The following is a 27,951-nucleotide window of genomic DNA, read 5'->3' on the forward strand; positions in this document are numbered from 1 at the left end:
CAGCATGTCCGTAGCAGAACTCACGACCCTCCTCCCCATTTAACCAGCTCCAGCCGTAGCCTTCCTTCATCCACTTGTTGGCACCTTAGCACCTAAATCCTTCCTAACCTCAAGCCAGACCCCTGCAAATCGTCTGCAATCATCATCCTCTCTTCCCTTTGCATCCAGATCCACTCCTTCAGGAAATCTGTTAGCCTTGTATCAAAATGTATTTCCCAAATCCAGCGACTTCTCATCACCCTCACTGCAACCACTGTGGTCCTGTCTGCCACCACCTCCCACCTGGGTTACTGCAGAAGCACCTCGCTTGTTTCCCCTACAGTCTCCTGCCACCACAGGAGCCAGAGTTGTCCTTTAACAACGTATGTCACGTGACATCACTCCTGGTCAAAACCCTGCAGAGGCTCCCCATCTTGCAAAGAGCAGACATCTAAAAGACCTGCTGGGTCCCTTCTTTCCCGGCTGCTCTCGGACATCATCTCTTAGCCATCTCCCTGTCACTCACTCTGCTCCAGCCTGGCTGGCTTCCTTGCTAAGTCGTGAGCACACCAGGTCCACTCCCCTTCGGGACTTTTATTGCTGTTCATCCCACAGATATCTGCACCCCCTTCAAGTCTTTGCTCAAATGCCTCACCCTTGTTGAAGCCTGCCATGTTTGCAGGCAATCCCCACTCCAGCCATACTAGTTCCCCTCACCCTGCTCTACCTTTCTCTTTTTTAATGTATTATTTTATTTGTTTTAGAGAGAGCGAAAGAGAGAGCACTCCAGCAGGGGGAGAGGGGCAGGGGAAAAGAGAGAGAATCTTAAGCAGGCTCGACACTCAGCATGGATCCCAACTCTGGGATCATGATCGAAGCTGAAATCAAGAGTCAGATGTTCAACCAACTGAGTCACCTTTCTTTTTTCCATAGCATTTTCACAATAAGATACTACAAATTTTATTTTTTAATTACATACATATATTTTTTATGGTTCATTTTCACTAACTCTAATTCATTTTCCCCGAGGAACAGAAATCTTTGTTTGGTTTCCTGATGTATCTCAAATACTTAAAACTGTGCTTTGTACAAAGCAATGCCCAAGAAAAAAAATGTTTTTTTATTATTTTTATAAAGTAATCCCTCCACCCAATGTGGAACTTGAACTCATGATTCTGAGGTCAAGAGTGCACAATATACCAACGGAACCAGCCAGGTGCCCCAGAAAAAAAATTTTAATAAATGAATTTCACAAAGTATATGTATGTCAAATCATCACATTGTATATTTTATTTGTCCATTGTACCTCAATAAAGCTGAACAAAAGTTTAATATTCTCCTGAAAGTAGTATTTCCTTAACAGTAATTAATCCATGAAAGCCTAAAAATTAAAGAAGCTCTTGACTTTAAGTAACATGAAGCAAGGATTTAGGATAGTGAAAAATGAATGGATAAATAAATGAAGGCATGCATGCAAAGATAAACATAAAAATTAACCCACAAACCATGAAAATTTCTAGGTAAAGGAATAACAAGGCAAACATTTTTCTTTTTGTTCATCTGGCTTTCATTTTCCATAATAAATGTGAATTACTTAAATAAACATCTTGAGAAAATAGGCTGACTACTGAGGATAATAGCAGTTTTAATAATTTTCTTCTTTTAGTCTACAGTTTCAACTGTTCATCTATAGACAAGAGTTGGTAAGATGGTAGAAATGCGGGAAAGGCACCCATTTACATGACTGTGAAGCCACTGGGGAAGCCCCTGCCCAGACAGTGGGAGAAACTCTGTCTTGATTTGAGGTTCCCCCAAAAGCAGACCCTACAAGGGGTTTATTTGAGAGGTGCGGCATGAACAAAGTGAGGCACAGAGGAGAAGGAAGCCAATGAAGGAAGGGCTGTCAAGCCATTTCTACCACAGGCAGGAACTCAATCCCATGGATGAACTCTGAGTCACAGCATAGAGCGTGCCTCAGTTACCCCATCTGAAGGGTGAGGAAGCTGGGGTATTTCTCCACCTACGGCAGCTGAGGGCTGTTTCTGGGGCCATTAACTCTCTTGTACTTCTAGCTTGTCCCATGCATTCCTATAGCCAGAAAACAAATCGCTCAGGCAGGTGTGGGCAGTAGGCAGAGTTTTCGGAGTAGAGGTGAGAGACGACGGGATATGGGGCAGGGGAGGGGGCCCTGAGAGGGTCTGCTACGGTTCCTTGATTAGACCCTGATTTTGCTCTCTGGGAGGAGCTCCCTCGTCTATTGTTCTCTGTGGCCCCTCGCTATGCCCCTGTGAGGTTCTCACCTGTCCATTCACCTCCACGGCCACATCTGAAGTGGGCAGTGGGGAGAGTGCCCTCCTTGGGAGCCTGTGCAGATATTGTAGCCTGCTTTCTGTCAGTGCATGTTCCAGCACCCAAGGACTATTTTAAGGCTTGCACAACCTAAGTTTTTGTAGTCTGAGTTCAAAAACTCTTTGGTAATACAATTCCTTCCAACTTAGTAAGCTTCTGAAATACAGCAAAACCTTGGATTGTGGGTAACTTGTTCTGCGAAGGTTCCGCAAGACAAGCAAACATTTCTAACAAATTTTAACTTGATAAACAAGCCTCGTCTTGCAATACGAGTAGTAGGTGATGCTGAATGTCACATGATCACACTGAGCCAATGGTTCTTCTCTCTCCCTCCCTCTCTCTCTACGGGATTGTGGGTGATTGTCTCCCATGCTCCCGTGGTGTTTGACAGAAATCAGTGATTTTTCAGAACACTGGAAGGTGCCCACAACTGGCACTAGTCTATTTTTTTTTTTTTGTCACTTCAAAGCACCTATGGACAGTCCTTTGCTTTTCCATACAAGAGTAAGCTTAGGAATGCTTTGCTTCATTCTAGGTCAGGCTGCCTGCGGATATAGACCCTTTCCTCTGCTGCCTTACTGCCAGTTACATTAAATACAGTATATAGCAAGTACAGTTTATTAATACTGTACTATAGTCAACATCTGTGTGAGCATGTACAATGACCCCCATGCAGACAAAGATTCCATTGAGCCAACGGATGGCAGTGATTCCATTATGGTGAAAGTCGTCCTACACAATAATCCTCCTCTCTCTTGTCTCCCTCACACCAACCATGAAGGTTTTCAAAGGTAAGTGAAAGTTAATTTATTTTTCTTTATATTTTGTATTTTTTAATTATTTTGTATTATATCACAGTATTGTAACCATTTATATAAGAATATTTTTGGGTTGTGTAACCAATCATCTGAGTTTCCATGATTCCTTAGAGGGAAATCCACTTTGATATACACGTGCTTTGGATTACAAGTGTGTTTTTGGAATGAATTATGCTCGCAAACCAATGTTTTGCTACTTGTTTGCAGTCATTTTTTATGTGCTAGTATGCGCACACAGGGTTCTTTACTAGATTTAACTCTCAAACCTGATTTACTTCTCTGCATCCCAAACCCCATATCTCTCTCCTTCAACTTAATGGCAACCCTCTTGAAGCTATCTGGAAAAGAAGAGTCTTGAGTGTGAAGAAAACATCCTTTAATGGCAGTGGTGAAACTGTCTGTTTAATAAGAAGTCTTCATGAGATTTTGTTGCTCAAAGCCTTTTTTCTATGTTATCACTTATATTTGGGGGCTCAAAGCAGAAGGCTCCAAATTTCTGGACTCGTTCTATTTCCTTTCACTGGTCCTCTTGAAACAGCCAATTCTTTCCCAAGCTTGACTCTTATACTGACACACTACGCAAGGCAAATAACTGCTGTGGGCTATCTTTGGGTTTTCTAAGCTCTTTTACAGCCACAGGCTCAGTAGACATTTTGCTCACCAAGTAACTGAGGGTAACAGTTTTATTAAATAATTCGCTATTTTATAACATGGGTTTTCATCTTTTCAGCCTCCAATACCAATCTTCTTGCTTTCCTCTGCAGTGCTATATATTTTAGGGTTTATTCTTAACCACAAGTCCTCAATGGAGGGGAGTAAATTTTGTAATAATACTAATAACGCTAGCTGCTGTATCAATAAACCCAAGAATTTCAATGGTTTAACTCAATGAAAGTTTTGTTCTTACTCATGAAATAGAGCCGAGTGATGACCAGGTCAATGGGGTACCCTCCTCCATGAAGTCACTCAAGGATGCAGGATGTCAAAAGTAAAGTCACCTCCAACATGTGGTTTCCAAGGGGGTCATGTCCATTCTGGCTAGTCAAAAGACTAAAGAGTGTGAGGTTTGAAGATGGCAGAACAGGAGGAGCCTGAGCTCACCTCATCCCATGGATATAACTAGATGACACCCACATCAGTGTAAATAAATTGGAAAGTGACCCGAAGACTGGCAGAACAGACTCCACGGCTAAATGTAGAGAGGAGGCTGCATCAAAGAGGATAGGAAGGGCAGAGATGTGTTGAGAGCCAAAGGGACCCTTGGGAGTACCCACAAGAGGTAAAGATGCTGCTGGTGTGGAGAGAGGAGAGAAACAGACTCTCACACCAGGGACCTCAGGCAAGGAACGGGGAAGACGAATCCTCGTAACATTTGGCTTTGAAGGCCAAAGGGGACTGGCTTCATGAGTTTTTTACAGTCAGTGGGACTTAACACCTGGAACTTTGGGCCAAGCCAAGAGAGGGCTTGGCTCTGGCAGAGCCAGGAAAGTGATAGGAAACTGAGTCTCCACCCTCAAAGAGGCAACAAAACCAACAGCCCTGAGGAGACACAGTACAGGAGCAGCAGTTTGAAAATGCCTGGGGTACACAGAAAGGAGATTTGTTTGTAATCTCATAGCATGTGCTGGAGGGGCAGGACACGTAGGGAGACTTCTCCAAGAACAAGAGTTGATGGGCACCATTCCCCCCACCCCACCCCGCCCCTCAGCCTAGATACACAGACACCTGTGGGAACCAGTGCAGTGCCAACACTTTCCACCTAGCTTGCTAATGACACGCCCCTGCACCCCACACTTTCCCAAAGACCTGCCCCTCCACCCCAGCGGGGCACTTTTCCCAGGCAGTTGCAGCTCCCCTCACAAGGGGATCAGGCAAACCTTCTGGCACTGCATGCCCTGCCCCGAGTTCTCCTGGGGACCTGCATCCTCCAGCATGGCCACAGCCCATGCAAAGCAGTGCCACAAGCCTGAAAGTGAGCAAGCAGCCACACCAGGGGCTGGCTCCACTGCAAAGGGACTCCTGCCCTTGACAGAGGGGAAGATAACTACACACACCAGTCATACTGTGGCCCCAGCAGTGGGCTGTGGGCAGACCGTTGCTCTGACTGCAGCCCTGATCCACCAACAGAAGCTTCTCAGGGGACAACACAGGGAGAGTTCCCTGAAGTTTGGTGCTACTGCATCTCTGGAAAACAGCTGGTCTGGCAGCTCAAGCCCAAGGTGGCCCCAGACTGACCCACTAGCAATATAGGGACCAAACCCTACCCACAATAGGCAAAGAGCCATTGCAGATGATTGGACTAAAGGCAAATACAGCTCAACCACAACAGGAGGGTGCACACAGCACATATGGGAGAAGCCCCTGAAGTGCCAGGTTCTGGTGAAGAGGGGACACTGCACTGCAGGGCACTGCAAGACCTCTTCTTCATAAGGCCATACTTTCAAGAGCAGGAGACGCAGGTGACTTTCCTAACACACAGAAATAGATACAGAGAGTTAGACAAAATGAGGAAACAAAAGAATATGTCCCAAATGAAAGAACAGGCCGAAACACAGCAAAAGAGCTAAATGGAATGGAGATAAGTACTATTCTTGACAGATAATTTTTTTAAAAAGATTTTATTTTTGAATAATCTCTACCCCCAACATGGGGCTCAAACAAGAGTATCAAGACTATCAAGAATAACATGCTCTTCTGACTGAGCCAGCTAGGCGACCCAGACAGATACTTTAAATTAATGGTCATAAAGACACTCACTGGACTTGGAAAAAGAGTGGAGAACTCAGACCCTCAACAAAGAGAAATAAAACATAAAGAAGAACCTATCAGAGATGAATGACTCAATACCTGAAATTAAAAATACACTAGAGGGAAAAGCAGACTAGAGGAAGCAGGAGAATGCCCCAACAACCTGGAGGACAGGGTAATGGAAAGCTATCAAGCTGAACAGGAGAGAGAAAAATGAATAATAAAAATAAAAATAGATTTAGGGAACTCAGTTACACCATCAATTGTAATAACATTCACTTACAGGGATCCCAGAAAGAGAAAAGAGAGAAAGGGGGGCAGAAAATTCATTTGAAGAAATAATAGCTGAAATCCTCCCAAATCTGGGGAAGGAAACAGAAATCCAAAGCCGGGAAGCACAGAGAGCCCCCAACAAAATCACTCCAAGGAGATCCACACCAAAACAAATAGTAATTAAAATGGCAAAAAGTACTAATAAAGAGAGAATTTTAAATGAAGTAAAAGAAAAGAAAACAGTTACCTAAGGGAAAACCCAATAATGCTATTGGCTGATTTTTCAGCAGAAATTTTGCAGGCCAGAAGGGAGTGGCATGATATACTCAAAATGCTAAAACAGAACAAAAACAAAAACAAAAACACCACCAAAACACAGAAACAAACAAAACCCCTGCAGCCAAGACTACTCTATCCTTGCAAGGCTATCATTCAGAAGAGAGGTAGAGGTCAAGAGTTTCCCAGATAAACAAAAGTTAAAGGAATTCATCACATCAACAAGAAAAAGGACAGGGCTGGCTGGCTGGCTTAGTTGGTACAGCATGTGACTCTTGATCTCGGGTCATAAGTTCAACCCCACGTTGGGTGTAGAGATTACTTAAAAATGAAATCTTAAAAAAGAAGAAAAAAGAAAAAAGAAAAAAAAACAAGAGAAATGATTAAAACAATATGATATACCAGCCCTACAAGAAATGTTAAAGAAGATTCTGTGAGTATAAAGGAAAGACCATAAGCAGGATTAAGAAACGTAGGAAACACAAAAGTAGTAAAATTAATTATATCTATAAAAATCAGTCAAGAGATTAACAAAATAAAAGGATATAAAGTATGACACCATATACCTAAAACATGGTGGGGGGGAAGAGTAAAAACTTAGTGCTTTTAGAATGGGTTCAAACGTAAGCAACCATCAACTTAATGTAGACTGCTACAGGCATAAGATGTTATATATAAACCAAATGGTAACAAAAAGTAAACCAGCAATAGATATGCAAACAATAAAGATAAAGGAAACCAAGTATATCACTAGTAAAAGCCTACAAATCATGAGAGAAAAGAGCAAGAGAAGAAAAGAACAGAGATCTATAAAAACAATCATAAAACAAGTAACACAATGGCATTAAGTACATACCTATCAATACTTGCTTTGAATGTAAATAGACTAAATGCTCCAATCAAAAGACACAGGAAAGGATAAAAAAAGCAAGACCCATCTATATGCTGCCTAAAAGAGACTCATTTCAGACCTAAAGATACATACAGGTTGCAAGTGAAGGGATAGGCAAGCATTTATCATATAAATAGGAGTGAAAAGGAAGCTGAGGTAGCAATACTTATATGGACAAAATAGACTTTAAAACAAAGACCATAACAAGGGACATAATCATAAAAGGAACAATCCATTAAGAAGATATAACAATTGTAAATACTTATGCACCCAACATAGGAATGCCCATATACATAAAGTAGTTAAAAACAAACATAAAGGAAGTAATTGACAGTAATACAATAATAGTACAGGAGTTTAATACTCCACTTACATCAATGGATAGATCATCCAGACAGAAAATTGATTAAAAACTACAACAACAACCACACAGTAGCTTTGAACCGGATGGATTTAACTGATATTTCAGAACATTCCATCTTAAAACAGCAGGACACATTCTTTTCAAGGGTACATGGAATAGTCTACAGAATAGATCAGATCTTAGGCCACAATACCAATGTCAACAAATTCAGAAAGACTGAAGTCATACCATGCATCTTTTCTGACCACAACACTATGAAATTAGAAATCAACTATAAGAAAAAATCTGCAAAGAACACAAATACATGGAGGTTAAATAACATGCTACTAAACAATAAATGGGTCAATCAAGAAACAAAAGAAGAAATCAAAGAATATGTGGAGACAAATAAAAATGAAAACACAACAGTTCAAAATCTTTGGGATGCAGTAAAAGCTGTTCTAAGAGGAAAATTTACAGCAATACAAACCTACCTCAAGAACCAAGAAAAATCTCAAATAAACAACCTAACCTTATACCTAAAAGAGCTAGAGAAAGAAGAACAAACAAAACCCCAAACCACTAGAAGGAAGAAAATAATAAAGATTAGAGCAGAAATAAATGAAATAGAAATGGAGAAGAAGAAAAAGAAGGAGGAGGAAGAGGAGGAGGAGGGAGAGGAGGAGAAAACTAAGAAAAGACTGATGAAACCAGGAGTAGATTCTTTGAAAAGATCAACAAAATTGATAAACCTGTAGACAGATTTATAAGAAAGACAGACAGAAAGAAAGAAAGACTAGCTAGCTCAAATAAAATCAGAAATGAAAGAAAAATAATAACCGACACCACAGACATACAAAGGATTATGAGAAAATATTATGAAAAATTATATGCCAACAAATTGGACAACCTAGAAGACCTAGAAGAAATGGATAAGTTCCTAGAAACATATAACCTGCCAAAACTGAGTCAGGAAGAACTAGAAAATTTGAACAGACCAATTACTAGCAATGAAATAAAAGTCTAGGACCACAAGGCTTCACAGGTGAATTCTAACAAACACTTAAAAAGTTAATTCCTATTTTTCTCAAACTACTCCAAAAAATAGAAGAGAAAGGAAAGTTTCCAAAGTCATTCCAGGAGGCCAGCAGCACCCTGATAAATACACTGCAAAAAAAGAGAACTACAGGCCAGTATCGCTGATGAACATAGATTAAAATACTCACAAAATATTAGCAAATTGAATCTAACCATACATTAAAAAAATTATTCACTACAATCAAGTGGGATTTATTCCCAGCACATAAGTGTGGTTCAATGTTTGCAAATTAACCAATGTGATTCATCACATCAACAAGAGAAAGGATAGGGGGGCCTGGCTGGCTCAGTTGGTAGAAAATGTGACTCTTAATCTCGGGTCATAAGTTAAAGCCCCATGTTGGGTGTAGAGGTTACTTAAAAATCAAATCTTAAAAGAAAAATAAACACAAGACAAAGGATTAAAATGATATATCATTTCAATATATCCAGAAAAAACATTTGACAAAGTACAATATCCATTCCTAATAAAATCCCTTATCAGAGTAGGTTTAGAGGGAACATACCTCAACATAATAAAGGCCATTTATAAAAAACCCACAGTTAACATCAAACTCAATGGTGAAAAGCTGAGAGCTTTTCCCCTAAGAACAGGAAAAAGACAAGGATATCTACTCTCACCACTTTTATTCAACATTGTACCAGAAGTCCTAGCCACAGCAATCAGATAAGAAAAAGGAATACAAGGCATCCAAATTGATAAGGAAGAGGTAAAACTTTCTCTATTTGCAGACAGCATGATATTATCTAAGGACCAAAAAACTACTAGAACTGATAAAGGAATTCAGTAAGGTCACAGGATACAAAATCAACATACAGAAATCTGTTGATTGCCATACACTGATAATAAAAGAGCAGAGAGAAAAATTAAGAAAACAATCTCATTTACAATTGCACCAAAAATAATAAAATATCTAGGAATAAAATTAACCGAGGAGGTGAAAGATCTGTACTCTGAAAACTATAAAACATTGATGAAAGGAATTGAAGTTGACACAAACAAATGGAAAGATATCCCATGCTCATGGATTAGAAGAACAAACATGTTAAAATGTCCATACTTCCCAAAAGTCATCTACCAAGTCGATGCAACCCCAATCAAAATACCAACAGCATTGTTCACAGAATTAGAATAATACTAAAATTTGTATGGAACCACAAAAGACCCCAAATAGCCAAAGCAATCTTGAAAAAGAAGAACAAAACTGTAGGTATCACAATCCCAAGTATCAAGATACACTACAAAGCTACAATAATCAAAACAGTATGGTACTGGCACAAAAGGAGACACATACAACAATAGAACAGAACAGATCATATAACCCATGGTTATATGATCAATTAATCTTCAATGAAGGAGGCAGGAATATGCAATGGGGAAAGAAATCTCTTCAAAAAATGGTGTTGGAAAAACTGGACAGCTCCATGCAAAAGAATGAAACTGGACCACTTTCTTACACCATACACAAAAATAAACTCAAAATGGATTAAAGACCTAAATAGGAGACTTGAAACCACAAAAATCCTACAAGAGAGCACAAGCAGTAATTTCTCTGACATCAGCCACAGCAACATTCTTCTAGATATATCTCCTGAGGCAAGGGAAACAAAAGCAAAAATAAACTATTGGAACTACATCAAAGTAAAAAGTTTCTGCATAGTAAAGGAAACTATCAGCAAAACTAAAAGACAAGCCAATAAATGGGAGAAAATATTTGCAAATGACATATCCAATAAAGAGCATCTAGAATATATAAAGAATTTATACAACTCAACACCAAGAAAACAGATAATCTAACCAAAAAATGGGCAGAATACATGAACAGACATTTCTCCAAAGAAGTCATACAGATGGCCAACACACACATGAAAAGATGCTCAACATCACTCATCATCAGGGAAATGCAAATCAAAACCACAATGAGATATCGCCTCACACCTGTCAGAATGGCTAAAATCAAAAACACTGAAAAGCAAGAGTTGGCGAGGATGTGGAGAAAAAGGAACCCTCTTGCTCTGTCAGTGGGAATGCAAACTGATGCAGCTACTGTGGAAAAGACATGGAGGTTCCTCAAAAAGTTAAAAACAGAACTACCCTACAATCCAGTAACTCCACAAAAACACCAATTCAGAAAGATGTATGCACCCCTGTGTTAATCACAGCATTATTTACAATGGCCAAATTATGGAAGCAGCCCAAGTGTCCATCAATTGATGAATGGGTAAAGAATATGTGGTATATTTAAACAATGGAATATTAGTCAGTTAAAAAAAAAGACTGAGATCTTGCCATTTGCAACAAAATGGATGGATCTAGAGGGCATAATACTAAGTGAAATAAGCTAACCAAAGAAAGACAAATACCATATGAGTTCACTTATATGTGGAATTAAACAAGCAAAACAAAGCATCTGGCTGGCTCAGTCAGAAAAGCATGTGACTCTTGATCTTGGGGTCATGGGTTTGAGCCCCATGTTGGTGTTGGATTACCTAAGTAAATGAATAAACTTAGGGGCTCCTCGGTAGCTCAGTCAGTTGAGCGTCCAACTGGATCTTAGCTCAGGTCTTGATCTTGGGGTCATGAGTTCAAGCCCCAAGTTGGGCTCACACTAGACCTGGAGCCTACCTAAAAAAAAAAAACAAAACAAAAAACCCCAGAAACACATGGCTCCTTCTAGAGACAAGAATTCGGTAGAAGGATGTCTTTTCTGGCTAGGCAGTCACAATGCTATACTCCGGAAAGGAGAGAACCAATTTTTTAGTGGATAGAGAGCTGACCTCCCACAAATTAAACAGAAAAAATATATATATAAATAATGTGAATTTGCAGCTATCTCCTGTACCTTCCAAGCCTTTTCCCTAATTATTTGTTTTGACTCACCAGAATGGGTGGATGTGTCAGGATACTGTCCTTGGACTTGAGACGAGGGACCTTCCTCACTTGATTCTATCTGGGAAAAAGGAAAGGAGCAGGCAGGGTCTCCTTTTAAATAACTGCTTCCTTCCCTGTTTTGGTAAAAATACTTTTCAGACTGAGCAGTCACTAACTGCTGGCTTCTAGGGCTGTTGTTGTTTTTTAACAAGGAAATTGAAAAGCTGAACCACTCTGCTCTTTGCTTGCCTGAGTCAGAGTCCGCTCCGGGGGGGCAACAAAACCAGTTTTATGGAAGAAGCCATCTTTGTTAAAAACCAAACCCAAGTCTGGTGGAAGTCTCCACCAGCAGATTCAGCACCAACCACACTCTTCTCAAAGTCATTCAGCACAAGAGCCCCATGCACTCTCAGCCCAGAACGAGCCACAGCAACTCAAACTGTCCTACGTGTAGAACGTGGACTTCTGTGACTCAGGATGATCAGTGTTTTACACTAACAGCTGACTATCTACTCAGACCTAGTGACCCTGATCAAATCAGTCCACATAGATGGGGGTCTGGTTTACACAAAAAGGAGGGGATTGCTCACCATTCAAAAGAATTCATTCCCTACTATAAATTATTTTAACTGAACCTGACTCATGGTGCATTTAAACATACAGTGCGGTTCACAGTCAACTTGTCAAGGGTATAGCAATTATGTAAAGTGAGGCACCCTGTAATACTGTTAGGCCCTTAGCAACTCCCTGGGCTCCCAGGGCTCTGGGCAGCCCAGCTGTCACTTACCACAAACAGGTGGTGTGAAACAATAGCTCCACTGAGCCGACTCACTTTCCAAGCCCTCTAACGGCCAAGCTTCCAGCCAGAGAGTCCCCACGAGCGGCACCCATCCACACCAGCACCCACAGCCCATGGAGCCCTGGCCGCTCCTCCTGCTCCTTGGGCTCTGCTCAGGTAAGTGCCAGGGTCGATGGGGCTCTCCTGTGACGCTGAAGCATTGGAAGCCCCCAGACCAGTACGTTGCTTGTCTGAGGGGAATACAGAGTGGTAGGGCTTTGTCAGCCCGAGGCAGTATACTCTGTCAGTTTCTCGCTCCTGCTGGCTTGATTCGGTTTGTGGATAAAGATTTCTAATTTGTGTTATCCAATTAAAATAGGAGCTGCGGGCTCAAAGCCTGCAAAGTAGATGTGCGGGTCTCTGCCTCCATCAGTGCCTGGCATCGGACTTGCCCTTATGATCAGATTCAGCAGCCTTACCACCCTCCCGGAGCAGCTTTCATATCTGAACAACCCTAAGCACTTACAGTGGCATCTTATAATTACAGACAATTTGGTTAACAAGTCCTTTTACTGCTCTGGGAGAATTCTGATAATGAAGAGATTGATTGACAGCTCCATGTGCTGGAAAGAGAATCCTATTAATAATTGTAACTAAACTCTTTCCGTGAGAGATTACATATTTGGTCTTTCTTTCTTTCTTTCTTTCTTTTTTTTAACGTCCAAAGTTAAAAACCAAAAGGCCCTATGAATGCGTTTCTGCCTACTTTTTTACCATATGTAAGTTTGGGTTTGAAATGAAACTATAAAACCTTGCACAGCCCTTGACCTGCATTCACCTCTGGAATGTGTCACAACACAGCAGCTGAAACGCTAGCCTTGATCCCAAACTTCCGGTAGGGGGAAGTAGGAGATGCTTGCTGATTGCTTCACATAAAAGTTTACTGGTGATATCATCCCAATGGAGAAACGAGACGGCTGACATTCTGTGATTTCTCTTTTCCAATATTGCTCCGACAAACGCAGGCCTTCTGGGCAACAATGGTAAAAAGCTTCATTATTCATGTTTTTCAACAGCAGAATTCAGGGAAATTGCCTGAGCTCTGATAAATTCCAGTCTGCGGGACTTGGACTTGATCCAACCCAAACTGGCCTGGTGGTGATAGCGTTGGTGACGGTGGTGCAGTGGGTGTGCCACACGCGCGCGCGCGTGTGTGTGTGTGTGTGTGTGTGTAAGCATGTATGTGCCTGCAAACGCTACACTCAGTGAAAATTCTTAAGTGATATGCTTACATGTGAAAATCCTCAGGTGATCTCTTAGGATACCAAAGACCCCTGAAAATGCGTGTTTACCCATCTAAAACAGCATGTGATATATATTTAGATCAAACCTAGAATTTCCTGGTATCAGTTCACATAGGAGTTCAGAGAAATTCAGAGCTAGATGAGGCAAGGCCCACAACTTAAATTTGTTATTATAGGGAAACTGAGGCTGAAAGACATGAACTGACCTGCCTGAGGTCACCTAATTTATAAAGGTTGGAATGAGATCAGTCGGAGACTGTTTATTGTGGGCCTCTTTAGAAAACACAGCCTGCAAGCGTCAAAGGTAGCAAGAGATACGGCACCACGTTGAGACGAGAATTACCTAAAGCGACGAGTAACATTTCAGAACTCCTTTTGCCCAATCCATCGTACTGTTCCTCCATAAAAACTGCAAATTGAGGGGCGCCTGGGTGGCTTAGTCGGTTGTCTGACTTCAGCTGAGGTCATCATGATCTCACATTTCCCGGGTTTGAATCCTGCATCCGGCTCTGTGCGGACAGCCTTGAGCCTGTTTCAGATTCTGTCTCCCTCTCTCTCTGCCCCTCCTCTGCTCATGCTCTGTCTCTCTCTCTCTCTCAAAAATAAATAAGCATTAAAAAATTTTTTTGAAAAATGCAAATCGACCCAGTAGAGTACAAAAAGAACACTTGGAAATTGTGGCTGGGTTCCCCTAGTTAGAATCAGTTCTTTGTGGCCAAAATTCTCATTCACATCAGGGACATAATGATCTCTGTTCTACTTACATAGCACCTTTCATCACAACCTTTTCCTCTCTTCCGTCTCCAGAATCCCAAGTACTTCACTGCCACTTTTCTTACGCCATATTACTTTGCAACTTGTTCCTAGCTCTTTGGGTAAATGACAAATGTCAATCTTCATGAGGGTAGAAAGACAAGATTCGTATAATTCATCTCCGAATATCTCAAAGCTCTTAAAACAATGCTTTGCATATAGTAAGTGCTCAACAAATAATGAATGAATTAATGTTACTACCATCCGAATACAGATTACGCCTATGATTTTTCTGAAAAGAAAGACTTTGACATTATTTCTGTGCGTGTGTTTATTAATTTACACCCTGTCTTTTTAAGAAAGTATCTACTGTGATTCATTGATTCCATGAAGAACTGGTCCAATTAATTATACGGACCACATTGGAGCTGGGAACAGAATCACAGAATTCTGAATTCAAGTCCTGTATGTTTTCTATTACTCCACCCTGCTTTGGGCAGGAAAAAAAGAAACAAACAATGAACCCAATCTAAGAAATGGAGACCTCCTTAGAAATTCCTTAGAAATGCATTACGGAAAGAACAAGGTTCCTTGTTATTAGTGAGACTGAGAGAGGAGGAAGTGAATGTCACTGGAATGCTGACCGGGCCTGTCTCCCAGTCCTTGCCTTCTCCCCAGTGGACCATAGAGTTGGACTGCATAGTTTTCCTGCTACATAATGTAGACCATCTGCTCTATCTGTTGCTTTCTAGTATGGTCTTCTTGTCAAAGGGGAATAAACAGTCACTTAAAGATGAGCAGCCCAGCCAGTGCCAAAGCAATAGCTTCACACTCTGTAGCCAAGGCACTCAGTGACCCATGACAGTGCCCTGCCCATGAGCCAGGAGGGGCCCAAGAGAGACAGGTGTGGAAGACAGGGCATTGCTGTGTCCCAGGTGCTCAATGGGGTGACAGCAAAAACTGGGTCTTTGGACAACACATTCCCTTGAAGGGTCCTTGAATGCAAGTGGTTTGGGTGAGGCGTTGTGTTTAAGTGCTGCATGGACGCTTTGGGATTCAGAAAATTGGGGAAACTAGAAATGAGGTAGGCTAGGTCAGGGGTTCTATACATAGAATCCAGGAAGGTCATAATGAAGACACTTAACAAGCTACGCGGAAAGCTTCAAAAATCCAAATGGAAAAGATACACTCACCCTAAGGGAGGTGACAAAGAGCACAGACCCTGGGGTCAGATTGCCTGCATTTATAATCCCACTTCCAAATAGCTGGGAACCATGAGCACATGCTTCGACTGTCCAAATGTCCATTTTCTCACTTGTAAACTAGGGGTAAAGACTTATCTCATAGGATTGTTATAAGGATTCAATAAGGTAATACGAATATTACCTTCAATGAAGCTCTCCTAACAGAATACACATTTTTGTGGTGGAGAGCATGGCCGCTGGGCTCCACCGTTTATGAAATCTGGACAACTCACTCAACCTCCCTATGGTTCAATTTCCTCCTCTGTAAAGTGAAGACAAGAACCGTGCCTACCCCACCCAGTTACGAGAAAAGAAAGAGTCAATACGTATAAAGCGTGTCTGCCACATAACAAATTGGATACGCTAGTTATTTTTATTAATAAAAATAGAAAGGTAATTGCTTAACTTAACAGTTATTTGGTTGACAAACTCTTTCAAACCTAGGATTCAAGGAGAAAAACAATAAAGAAAAATAATGACCTGTCTTAGAGGCAAGAGGTTAACATTACTGGGGACAAGGGAAAGCATCTCACTCATGCGATTTTTCAAGTTGTCACAGCCCAGGGAAAAGGTATGGTGGCTTCAGGAATAACCTGCGGAAAGGGGAGATCTGCTTACATGAATTAGGGCAAATGGATCATGTGTCTGCTTCCTCTCATGACCCTGAACAGACAATCCCCAACCCACGTAAGGCTGGAGTTACAAAGATCCTTCATAAGGCACTTGCTGGAATTTGGAACGCTTTTTCTCACGGTTAGAACGGTGGGTGCATTCGTGCACTTTCTAAGACAGCCCACGGCACACTCGTGACCTCACAAGTCAGTGCAGGAGCACAGCGCAGAATGACAGCGCTCCTCCCAAGCCCCGCCTCAGCCGCAGGACCTTGGACAAGTCTTCCAGCCTCTCAGATCTCACATGAGAATGACCGTCTGCCTGCCTCATCACAGGCCGGTGAGAACTGCATTAACATTGGATATAGAAAAGCTGTGGGGTCCAAGAGTAGTAGATACTATTTTTCACCCACCTGAGGGAAAATGCAGTAAAGATTCCTAAGAAGTCACTCGTGCTCCAGACAGGAGGAGCTCCAAACCCAGGTCAGAAAAGCACGTGGTGTTTACTTAACGTTAAGTAACAGGGACACGGACCCACCAGCAGTTAATTTTTTTAATTACAAGAAAAAACACACTACGTAGAATTTGCCACAGGAAAATACACATCACATAAAACTACCATTTGGAGTGTGTGATTTAGTGACATTTAGTACATTCACGGTGTTGTGCAACCATCACCGCTATCTAGTTCCAGAACGTTTTCGTCACCCCAAAAGGAAACCCTGTACCCATCGGCAGTTACTCTCGCTTCCTCTGTCTCCTCAGCCCCTGCTAACCACTGATCTGCTAGCTCTACGGATTTACCTCTTCTGGATATTTCATATCAATGGAATCATACACTATGTGCCCCTTTGTGTCCAATTTCTTTCACTTAGCACGTTTTCAGGGCTCAACCATGTTGTAGCATGAGTCAACTCTTCATTCATTTTTATGGGTGAATAATATTCCACCGCATGTATATGGCGCAATTTGTTCATCCGCTTTATGTGCTGATGGGCATTCAGGTTGTTTCCATCTTTTGGCTATTATGTATAACGCTGCCGTGAACACTGGTGCACGAGTTTTTGTGTGGCCAGTTCTTTGAGGGATACACCTAGGAGTGGCATCACTAGGTCACAGGGTCACGCTGCATGCACCTCGTGTGACGAACCGCCAAACGCTCTCCCACGGTGGCTGTACCGTGCCCCAATCTCACCAACACTCACCGTCTTCAGTTCTGTGAATGGCGGTCATCCCAGCAGGTATGAACCGGCATCAATTTTTGGCTGTTCAGCGCATCGTGAGATCTGACGCCAGCCAACCTGAGATTTCATCGCCCCATGAGTAGGCTCTGAAATACGAAGACGGGCTTTTGTGTGGACTTGTCTTCTTGTGTGTGCGCAGCGGCAAGCCTGATTCAGCCAGAGGCTGTATTAAGGAATGTCATCTGCTCAGAGCACAAGTGTCAGGATAATCTGGCACACCCCACCAGGGAAGGGACCGCACCAGCAGCTGCGATTGGAAAAGAACTTAGGGCAATAGAAGCTGCACTGGGAGCCCTTCAACAAGGGGGCCTGTGTGCCTTCCATTAGCTGGTCACGCCTCAGTTACTTATGCGAGTGTTTGTAGAGGGCGGGGAGCAGAATCTGACAGTGTGTGTGTCATTTGCCGTCTCAGCTGGCCTCGTCCTAGGCTCCGAACATGAGACCCGCCTGGTGGCAAAGCTGTTTGAAGATTACAACAGTGTGGTTCGGCCCGTGGAAGACCACCGCCAGGTTGTGGAGGTCACCGTGGGTCTGCAGCTGATACAGCTCATCAACGTGGTGAGACAGCCGCACTCTGGGCTCCCCGCCCCTCTCACCCTGCAGCACCCTCCCCCCTCCTCCCGTCCTTACCCCTAAAGATGGGGTCTTCTCTTTTTTCAGGATGAAGTAAATCAGATTGTGACAACCAATGTGCGACTGAAACAGGTATTCAGCTAGATAACTGCATTGATGCTGCTGGTATTCACCCCGGAATTTAACCTGAGCCCAAAGGGAATCAATCTGGGTAACACGGTTTACATACCAACATCGTGGAAGTATAAATATTTTGGTGTAGTGAGATTATGGGTCGTATTTGTTGGTATGTGTGTGTGTGTTTTTTACTTCGTGTTTTGTGTTTGTATGTTAGTTTGCTAGGCCACCTACCATAACCAAAGCCACAAACGAGGTGGCTCAAACAAGAGAAATTTATTCTCTTGCAGCTCTTGAGGCCAAACGTCCAAAGTCAAGGTATCGGCAGAACTGGTTCCGTCTGAGGGCTGTGAGGGACGAACTGCTCCAGGCCTGTCTCTTTTGCGTGTAGTTGGCCAACGTCATGTTCACATGGCATTCTTCTTGAAAATGTTTGCCTTCCCGTGTCCCCTTCTTTAAGGACACCAGTTGTGTTGCATTAGAGCCTCTCTTCAGGACCTAATTCTAACCTAATTAGACCCTACCTCCAAACGAAGTTATATTATGAGGTACTGGAAACTGGGGTTTCAACACGTGAATTCTGGGGGAGACGCAGTTCAGGTCATAACACTGTGTCATCTGAATTTGCTACGTTGGGCATTTATTACTTTTATAAGGTAGGAAAGAAATACACCATTTTTATAAAATGATGTTGCCTGCTTGGGGGAAATGTTTACCAGAAGGTCATGCTCCTTTCCTGGGGTGGGCAGGATGGCATGGGAGACGGGCTACCCTGAAGTACCTTTGTTTTCTCATCTGTAAAATGGGGCCAATAATCGCTCTTCCCTCATAGGACTATTGTGAAGACCACGAGATGAATATGGGTAAAATGCTCGTAATAGTGTCTACAAGTAGTCAGTACTATAGAGGCGTTTGGTGTTATCGTTTACTAGCGTGCAAGCTGAATTCTGAATCAAACCTCTTTTACTGGAGCACAACTCCTGTCCACATCTGAACTATCATACCCATCAGGACTCTTAGGTTTTTGAAAAACGTGTTTAGCTCTTTTTATCAGCAAAATGTCGTCTCCATGTTTTAGCAATGGGTAGACTACAACCTAAAATGGAATCCAGAGGACTATGGTGGCGTGAAAAAAATTCACATTCCTTCGGAAAAGATCTGGCGCCCAGACCTCGTTCTCTATAACAAGTAAGCAAAACAGACGGGCTGGGGAGGGCGACATTCCTGGGGCAGGTGGAGCCCAAGCCCTATTGGAAGGGCTGCTACTCTCAGTATGCTTCTCACCACCGTTCACATTAAATAACCCTTAAAAACCAAGAGCCAAGTTGACATGCTAGGGGTGCCATATGGTGTCTCATGTTATGAATAGAAACAATTATCAGAGCCAAATTGAATCAGGGCTGTGGGGTGGGGGACATTTAATCCCTGAGAGCTCCTGAAGGGTGTAGGGCAGCCATCCAAGGAACCCAAATTCATATAATTGAGTTCCTTGGAATTAAATGTCCTTCCTACCAATAGGTCTGAACCTCCCGGGGTTGTTATCCATCACGTCGTCACGGCTTCCCAGGGCGTCGCGTGCTGCTGATGGCCTGGGATGCCTGCGTAGCCCATCCACCGGGCTCCGTGACAGACTGCATGTTGTGAAATTATAATGTGATTCAAGACACTCTGGTTTAATGACAGGTTCATTATCATACGCCCTTCATTTGTCAGGGAACGTTCGTTTCAAAGAGCATCCTTCCCAGGCAGGAGCATTCGCCATCGGCCGAGAGGATGTGCGGCCTGACATTCTACAGCATGTGTCTGTGTGAGCAGGCTGTGCCTTCTCGCAGATTGACCAGGGAGGGCGGCAGGGGCTTGTGAATGGAAATGACACCCTCATTTAAGGCTGGCCCTCCTACTTTGATTTTCTACTACATATTTCCCAGCGGCACCTGAGATTCAAGCTTGAGCCAAATTATCCAATCATTTGTGTAACCTTTTCGGACAAATACGCTGATGGAGCAGAGCGTCTTGTGTTAGTCAGTTTTCTCGTTCAGCAAGAGTCTAAGAGAAGCCATTAAAATCCGTTCCTCTTTTTGACAAACTCGCTCGGGAACACCCTGGTGGGGGGAGAACCCTGTTTTACTTATCGCTATCTATAGAGATGGACCCAGATGACCCTGTGGCCCTCTGCTCTTTGGGTCTCTTTGGGGAAGGTCCAAAACTGCATAGTTTTCTGGATAGAGCCCTACCTCCATCCCAAGGAAAAATCAGTGGGAAGAAAATCTCTTGGTTAATGAAGTGAGACTCCAATATATGCCATATGCCCCCGAAAGCCCACCAAGGCAGACCCCACCCACTTGTTCAACATCTATTCCAAATGCCTTTGGCCAAGGCCCCAGGACACAGGCCATTTGGGGTCAAGTGGACTGCCCACTGAATGAGGCCTGCAGAAGTGGCTCGTTATTTTTTTAGTATCTACCATGTTGGATTTTTGTAGTGAGAAATTGGTGCCAACTTTCCGAAATGTAAAAATATCACATTAAACTCTGGAGTTTTAGTCTCTCTAGAAAAATCCAACATTCAAAAATATGGAAACTTTGTATTAAAAAATCTAGATTTCCCGCTTCCGAGGGAAACTTCAAATATCTGGCAGTTTGGGGCCTTCACTCACACAAGGAAGCCACAGCAAAGCGGAGTGTCACCTTCTTTAGAGGAGAGAGGGCTCTCCCCTGCCCTTACCGCCTTCCTCACCTGCTTGGCCATGGAGGCATCTGGGTTTGTAGCCCCACCCTATCGAGTTCTAAATAGTTCTGAAAGAGGTAACAGAGCCCTTCTTAACCTGCTTACCACAGTAACGAGCCACTGGACCTGTTTTTATTTTAAATTCCTGCTTTTTTCCCCCAGTTAACTTTCAAGATATATTGGGGGAGGAATAGATGGAAATTAACATTACAAATACTACTGGGGACTGGGAAGGAAAAAAAAATCTGGTATACAGTATTACCTGTTATTTCCTTAAAACTAGATTCTTCCCCAGATATTCTGATTTAGTGCTTCAGATGGTGCTCAGAAACCTGTATTTTAAACAAGCACCCCAGCGATTCTATTATCAGACAAACCTGGGAAACACTGCTATGGATAAAAAGTGACACTGTCCCAGTGAAAGCGTCTATAATTAGCACCTGAATAATTAACAGCTGTCTCCTGCTAACATCCCCGAGCTGAACTGAAGGCTCATCCGTCACTTGGAGTCATGTTCCTCTTTGATCCCAATTGCAGTGCAGATGGTGACTTTGCCATTGTCAAGTTCACCAAAGTGCTCCTGGACTACACTGGCCACATCACGTGGACGCCTCCAGCCATCTTCAAAAGCTACTGTGAGATCATCGTCACCCACTTTCCCTTTGATGAACAGAACTGCAGCATGAAGCTGGGTACCTGGACCTACGATGGCTCTGTGGTGGCCATCAACCCGGTAGGTGCTGCCCTCGTGTGATGCGGCTGGTCTCAGGAAACGCGTAATTCAGGTGTCCAACTCTGCGCCTCCAGAGTCACAGGCTCTCAGCGCCCATTTGAACTTTGGGATCGTCTAGTTCAGTGGTTCTCGATATGGGGACAGTTCTTGATGTGTGCCCATGAGTACCACCTGGAAGCTTATGTAAATTCCTATGCCCAGGCTCCGTCCTAGGAATTTTGGCTTAATCGGTCAGGGGTGGGACTAAGGCACCAATATGTTTTGAAGTTCCCAGGTGACTTGAATGTGTAGTCAACATGGAGGATCCCAATAGTCCCAGCCCCCTTATTTCACAGGAAAGGACTCTATGGCCCCAAACCGGAAGTGACCCTCGTGGGGCCTGTCCGGGGTACACGACAGCACCGCCTCCTGTTGCTTTATTACAGCTGATTTTGCAACCCACCCCTCCTCAGGGTGATGTGGCTGGGTTTTCAAAGTTTCATTTCATCTTCTCAGGAAAGCGACCAACCAGACCTAAGCAACTTCATGGAAAGCGGAGAATGGGTGATCAAGGAGTCCCGAGGCTGGAAGCACTGGGTGTTCTACGCCTGCTGCCCCACCACCCCCTACCTGGACATCACCTACCACTTCGTCATGCAGCGCCTGCCCCTCTACTTCATCGTCAATGTCATCATTCCCTGCCTGCTCTTCTCCTTCCTAACCGGCCTGGTGTTCTACCTGCCCACAGACTCAGGTGGGTGCAGGTGCCATGGCTGCTGATGCAGGCAGATCTTGTGCGGCTATTTTGGGGAAAACCAGAAATAATTATGGGCTAACAAACAAGGATGAGCAGACAGGCCCAAATCATCATCGCTGGGAGGATGCATTTACTGAGAGGCCATGTTCAGTGGTGAGTCACGGGTGGGGGGAGCTCACAGCTAGAGCAGACTATGGAGCAGGCAGAGAGTTGACCGTGACCCTGGAGGTGCACAGACACAGCTCAGTGTAGTTAAAGTGAATAACCATCAATGCTTACTTGCTGAATACCTACTGTGTGCCCAGAGACATGCTGGGTAAGGCTTGGGTCACCCCTCATGCCACTTCCCCTGTGAAGCCACTTGCTATATCCTGACCAGGCCAGGTCTTGCCTCTTTAAAAAAAAAAAAATCACGTTTATTATTATTACTTTTTTTTTTGAGAGAGAGAGACAGAGTATGAGCGGGCAGGGGCAGAGAGAGAGGGAGACAGAATCGGAAGCAGGCTCCAGGCTCCAAGCTGTCAGCACAGAGCCCAACGCGGGGCTTGAACTCACGAACCGCGAGATTGTGACCTAAGCCGAAGTTGGACGCTCAACCAACCGAGCCACCCAGGCGCTCCCAGGTCTTGCCTCTTTTGCTCACCGCTTGCCATTTGAAAATCGCTTTTGCATGTCTGTTTTCCAGGTGGCACTATCTTTACACACACGACCATACTTCCCAAGTGGCAATTCTTTCTCACATATCAGCCTGGACAACTTCCTTATTTCCTACTGAGTGATCACATCTGTGACATAATTTCAACAAACACCAACAATCCCCAGAAAAGGGGAAGAGGGCACACAAGTGCCTGTGAGAAGTCACTGCTCATAAACAATTTAGGGCAGACAAGTGGGGACAAAGAAAGGATACAGACAGTCCTCAAACTTATGACAGGGAACAATTATATCAAAATGATAAACACAAATAAACACACACACACACACACACACACACACAAAGTCTAACTTTATAACAAGGGGGAAAAAAGATTATGAATTCACTCATTTGACATGTATTTGTTGAACAATTGTTATGTGGCACGGATACAGTAGAGAATAAGGCAGAACTTGCCCCACAGAATGCCCGTTGTTCTTATGACTGTACTTATTTTTAAACAAATGATCACAAACACAATTTGTTTTTGAGTTTCTAACAAATTAGGCTCCTTAAAGTGAAGAGACTACTAGTTAGGGCAATATGGAAACTAGTCAGAATCTCTATAAATGTGCAATGGTTTATGCTTGAAAAGCATGCAGAACAGCGAAAATGCTTGATAAATGTTAGCCATTATCATTATTACTCAAGAAATCTGATGTAACTTGATCAATTTTCATATATACATCTTTTTCACAAAAAATTACCTATCTTTATTTTAGTTTATTTATTTTAAGAGAGAGAAAGGGTGAGCATGAGCAGGGGAGGGGCAGAGAGAGGGAAAGAGAGGATTCCCAGAAAGCTCAGTGCTATCAGCTCACAAACTGTGAGATTATGACCGGAGCCGAAACCAAGAGTCAAATGTTCAACCGACGGAGCCACCCAGGTGCCCCCTCTTTTTCACTTTTAAAGACTTTCCCACCCACTCGGTAGACTTCTTCTCACTAGGTGGAATTGATCATTTCTTGTTTGCATCCGCTCCATTTCCTGTATACACTCCTAGCATCTGGAAGCATCCAGTACGGGAAAAAGCTCCATACTGGAGAACGGGACAACACAAGGGTCCCCCGAGACAAACAGCAAGACCAGCCCAAGGGAAGTCCCTTCCAAAGGCTCTCGAGCTGCCTCCGAGGCCGTCAGTGCCCACAAAAATATTCCAGGGCCATTCAGTCCCCCACCCTCCTGGCTTGCCATACCGAGACTCGAACGGGGAATTATCCACCCTGAAATGATAGGATCTGGTGAGAAGAGGTCGGGGCAGGGGAACCCCTGGTCCCTTGATATGAAAGACAGAACAAGAAGAAAACCAAACTGTCCTCTAAATGAATGTGCAAAGTTCACTGGTTTTGTCCTTTTCTCGGTTTTGGTCTTGCAGCCCCCTCCCATACTGAGAAAAGTAGCATGCGCTCCTGGGTTGCCCATCCACCTGCTGGGTCACGAGTAGGTCAGACCGTGGTTCAGCTTTGTGAGGTTGATGATAGTCTGTTGCAGACAGAAAAACTGCCACCTGGAGTCTAGCTTGTCACTCAGCTTGGTGTACCTGGCTCCCTGAGTTCCACCAAGCAGTGGAATGCTGGGACAGGAGACAAAGCAGCCCTCGGCTGCTTGGCGGCCTCTAGTGGAAGTGTCTGTCACTTGCCATGGTCAGTAGAGCTAAGGTGCTAAGGTCCCAGAGGACGAAATTCTGCCCCCCAAATGCCCCCAGCTGTATGCGGGTCACATGGTTCTCACCCCCTGGGTTTTGTGGCGTATTAGTCTGCTATAGCTGCCCTAATAAAGTGCCACAGACCGGGTGGCTGAAACAACAGGAATTTTGTCCACACAGTCCTGGAGGTCACGGTGTCAGCAGGTCTGGTTTCCTCTAGGCTTCTCTCCTTGGCTTGTGGATGGCGGTCTCCTCCCTGTGTCTTCCCCTGGTCTTTCCCCTCTGTGTGTGTCCGTGCCCTAATCTCCTTCTTTTTTTTTTTTTTTTAAAGTTTATTTTGAGAGCGATAGCACAAGTGGGGGAGGGGCAGAGAGAGAAAGAGAGGGAGAGAGAGGGGATCCCAAGCAGGCTCCACACTGTCAGCCCAGAGCCAGATGCAGGGCTTGAACTCACACACCACGAGATCGTGACCTGGGCAGGAGTCAGACGCTTCACCGGCGGAGCCACCCAGGCGCTCCCCAATCTCCCTTACTTCTCAGGACACCAGTCATTGGAGGAGCGCCCTCCCTGATGAACTCATGTTGACTTAATTGCCTCGTTACAGGGCTCATCGACAAATACTGCCACTGAGGCCATGAGGCTTAGGACTTCCATGCAGAAAACCGAAGAGAACAATTCAGCCCATAACCAGTGAATGGGTTGTATTTCTTTTTCATTCCGTGCAGGAGAGAAGATGACTCTGAGCATCTCTGTCCTGCTGTCCTTGACCGTGTTCCTCCTGGTCATCGTGGAGCTAATCCCTTCCACCTCCAGTGCCGTGCCCTTGATTGGGAAATACATGCTGTTCACCATGGTGTTTGTCATCGCGTCCATCATCATCACGGTCATTGTCATCAACACACACCACCGCTCCCCCAGCACCCACGTCATGCCCGACTGGGTACGCAAGGTGAGCGAACGAGGGCCCTGCCACCCCGCCCCCACCCCCGCGTGGGGCAGCACTGCCCTCACGAACATCTCTCCCTTCACTTGGCTGGTGGAATTCTGGCTGATGCATGTGGGCCCTTAGGAACTGTCCTTTCCGGGGATTTTTAGAGGATTTCCGGAAGAAACTTTCTTTTAGCCTCTTGCTAGGGATAAGTAATTCCTATAGCCTTCCCTGACACAGAAGAAAAACAGAATTAACAAAGCCCACTCCAAATTCACGTTTAAAGAGTCTCTTTGATTAGAGAAGGTGAATATATCACTTTTTATTCAGAATCTGTGAAATTCCTGAGGTCTCTGTTTGTATGTCTCCCAATCTGTGAACAGACTGCTTATTTTTTGCTGGTCAAATCATCTGCTGAGAATAGAATAAGGGCTAGAGATAGAGAGGATGCTTGACGAGAAATTGTCAAAAAGTGAGTTTTCGTGAGGAACTTGGTCTCAGATATTTGCATTATTGAAATTTAAAAAGTGTTAGCATTTCAAATATGTCAGTTTTTAGGTAAAACTTCACAGAGACACTGACGTCAGGGTTTTCCGCAGAATGCAAAAGATTTGTCATGAATTAACAGAGAAACTATTGCTTGCAATGTATTCTTTTGGGAGGACAATCAGTCCCTGTATCTATAAAGACTTACGTGACTCCTGGCAACGCCCATGTTGCATTTCTTCAGGAATAAGAAATGGGGAGAAAAAAACACTGTGGCTGTTTTTGAGGCTGGACCCTCATATATTTTTTTAGCCAGAAGGGCTTTTCCTTTAATCATATTATCCAACTAACACAAGGCTTTGAAGGAAGCCGGTTCCTTGAAGGCTGGAGGCTTAAACTTCATTGGTTTCTCGAGCCCAACAGCTGCGCACGGGCTCCCTCCCGTGGTGAACTGTTCACATGACAAAATCAGCTCTATTAACCATAGTAATTTGACAGGCCACGGGGTAAGTCTGAAGGAAATTTTGAGAAAATCTAGTATCGTCCTTGTGTTTTAGGGACAAAGACCCTAAGGTCCAGAGAAGCTGACTGATTTGCCTAAAGTCACACGGCTAATTCAAAGTCAGAGTTTGATACTTGCACTACTGGCATTAATTCATGCATGGATTTCTTTTTCGTGTTAGGTTTTTATCGACACTATCCCAAATATCATGTTCTTCTCCACAATGAAAAGACCATCCAGAGATAAACAAGACAAAAAGATTTTTACAGAAGACATTGATATTTCTGACATTTCTGGGAAGCCGGGGCCTCCACCCATGGGCTTCCACTCTCCCCTGATCAAACACCCCGAGGTAAAAAGTGCCATTGAAGGAGTCAAATACATCGCAGAGACCATGAAGTCAGACCAGGAGTCCAATAACGTAAGCTTCGTGACTTGAAACCCACACCTCCGGGTTTCAATGATCCAATACGTGAACACAGATGGATGGGTTTGTCCTGAGGAGTAGGCTGGCATTCAAGAGGCAGCATTGGTGACCACCTCTAAGCCACCTTAGTGGGCCAACACATTGTGAATAATCTATTCGAATAATAAAGACCACAACGCCAGCCAAGGGATGTTATGGGCTTTGAGTGGGCCATAATTGATGCATAGCATGAACATGGTGAGTCCAAAAACCATCGTAAGGAAATTCTAACACTTTTCTCTCTCCCAGGCGGCTGAGGAATGGAAGTATGTTGCAATGGTGATGGATCACATTCTCCTTGGAGTCTTCATGCTTGTCTGTATCATTGGAACCCTGGCTGTGTTTGCAGGTCGGCTCATTGAATTAAATCAGCAAGGATGAGCAGAGCTGAGGCCACCTCTGCTCCCAGCACCAGGCAGAGCAGGGAAAGGCAGGGAAGACAGGAAGAATACAGCTCACTTATCAAACATCTCATTTTCTGTATTTATGATTAATGATAATGATTCGTATTTACCTAAGGTTATGGCCTCAAGTATTTTCACATCATTTCTCCCTTTAATCCTTCTCTGGCTGCCTGGAGAGTGAAACCATTTTTAGTAAATGAAATGGGGTCACTGATGAGACATATTCACGTCCAAAAGCGTCTGGAAGAGTTTTGCCCAGAATAACTGAGGTTTTCTGTTGGTTTGTTTTTAATTTTTTTTTTTTTAAGCAAAGAACGTATCCTTTGCTTAAAGTCAGTTTTGTACGTACAAGTAAAAC

General features: G+C 43.7%; 1 protein-coding gene across 1 annotated transcript; it reads left to right on the plus strand.

The window, feature by feature from the left end:
• The first annotated feature begins 12,560 nt into the window (after positions 1–12,560).
• Positions 12,561–27,570, plus strand: CHRNA1 (cholinergic receptor nicotinic alpha 1 subunit). The gene is made up of 9 exons (XM_047871785.1): positions 12,561–12,603; positions 17,995–18,140; positions 18,243–18,287; positions 19,351–19,460; positions 21,537–21,732; positions 22,228–22,465; positions 25,533–25,756; positions 26,905–27,144; positions 27,439–27,570. Exons 1-9 carry the CDS (start codon positions 12,561–12,563, stop codon positions 27,568–27,570), a joined length of 1,374 nt encoding a protein of 457 aa, XP_047727741.1.
• The last annotated feature ends 381 nt before the right edge of the window (positions 27,571–27,951 follow it).

The sequence above is a fragment of the Prionailurus viverrinus genome, chromosome C1 (genome assembly GCF_022837055.1).
Source record: "Prionailurus viverrinus isolate Anna chromosome C1, UM_Priviv_1.0, whole genome shotgun sequence".
In the NCBI taxonomy this organism is placed as follows: Eukaryota; Metazoa; Chordata; class Mammalia; order Carnivora; family Felidae; genus Prionailurus; species Prionailurus viverrinus.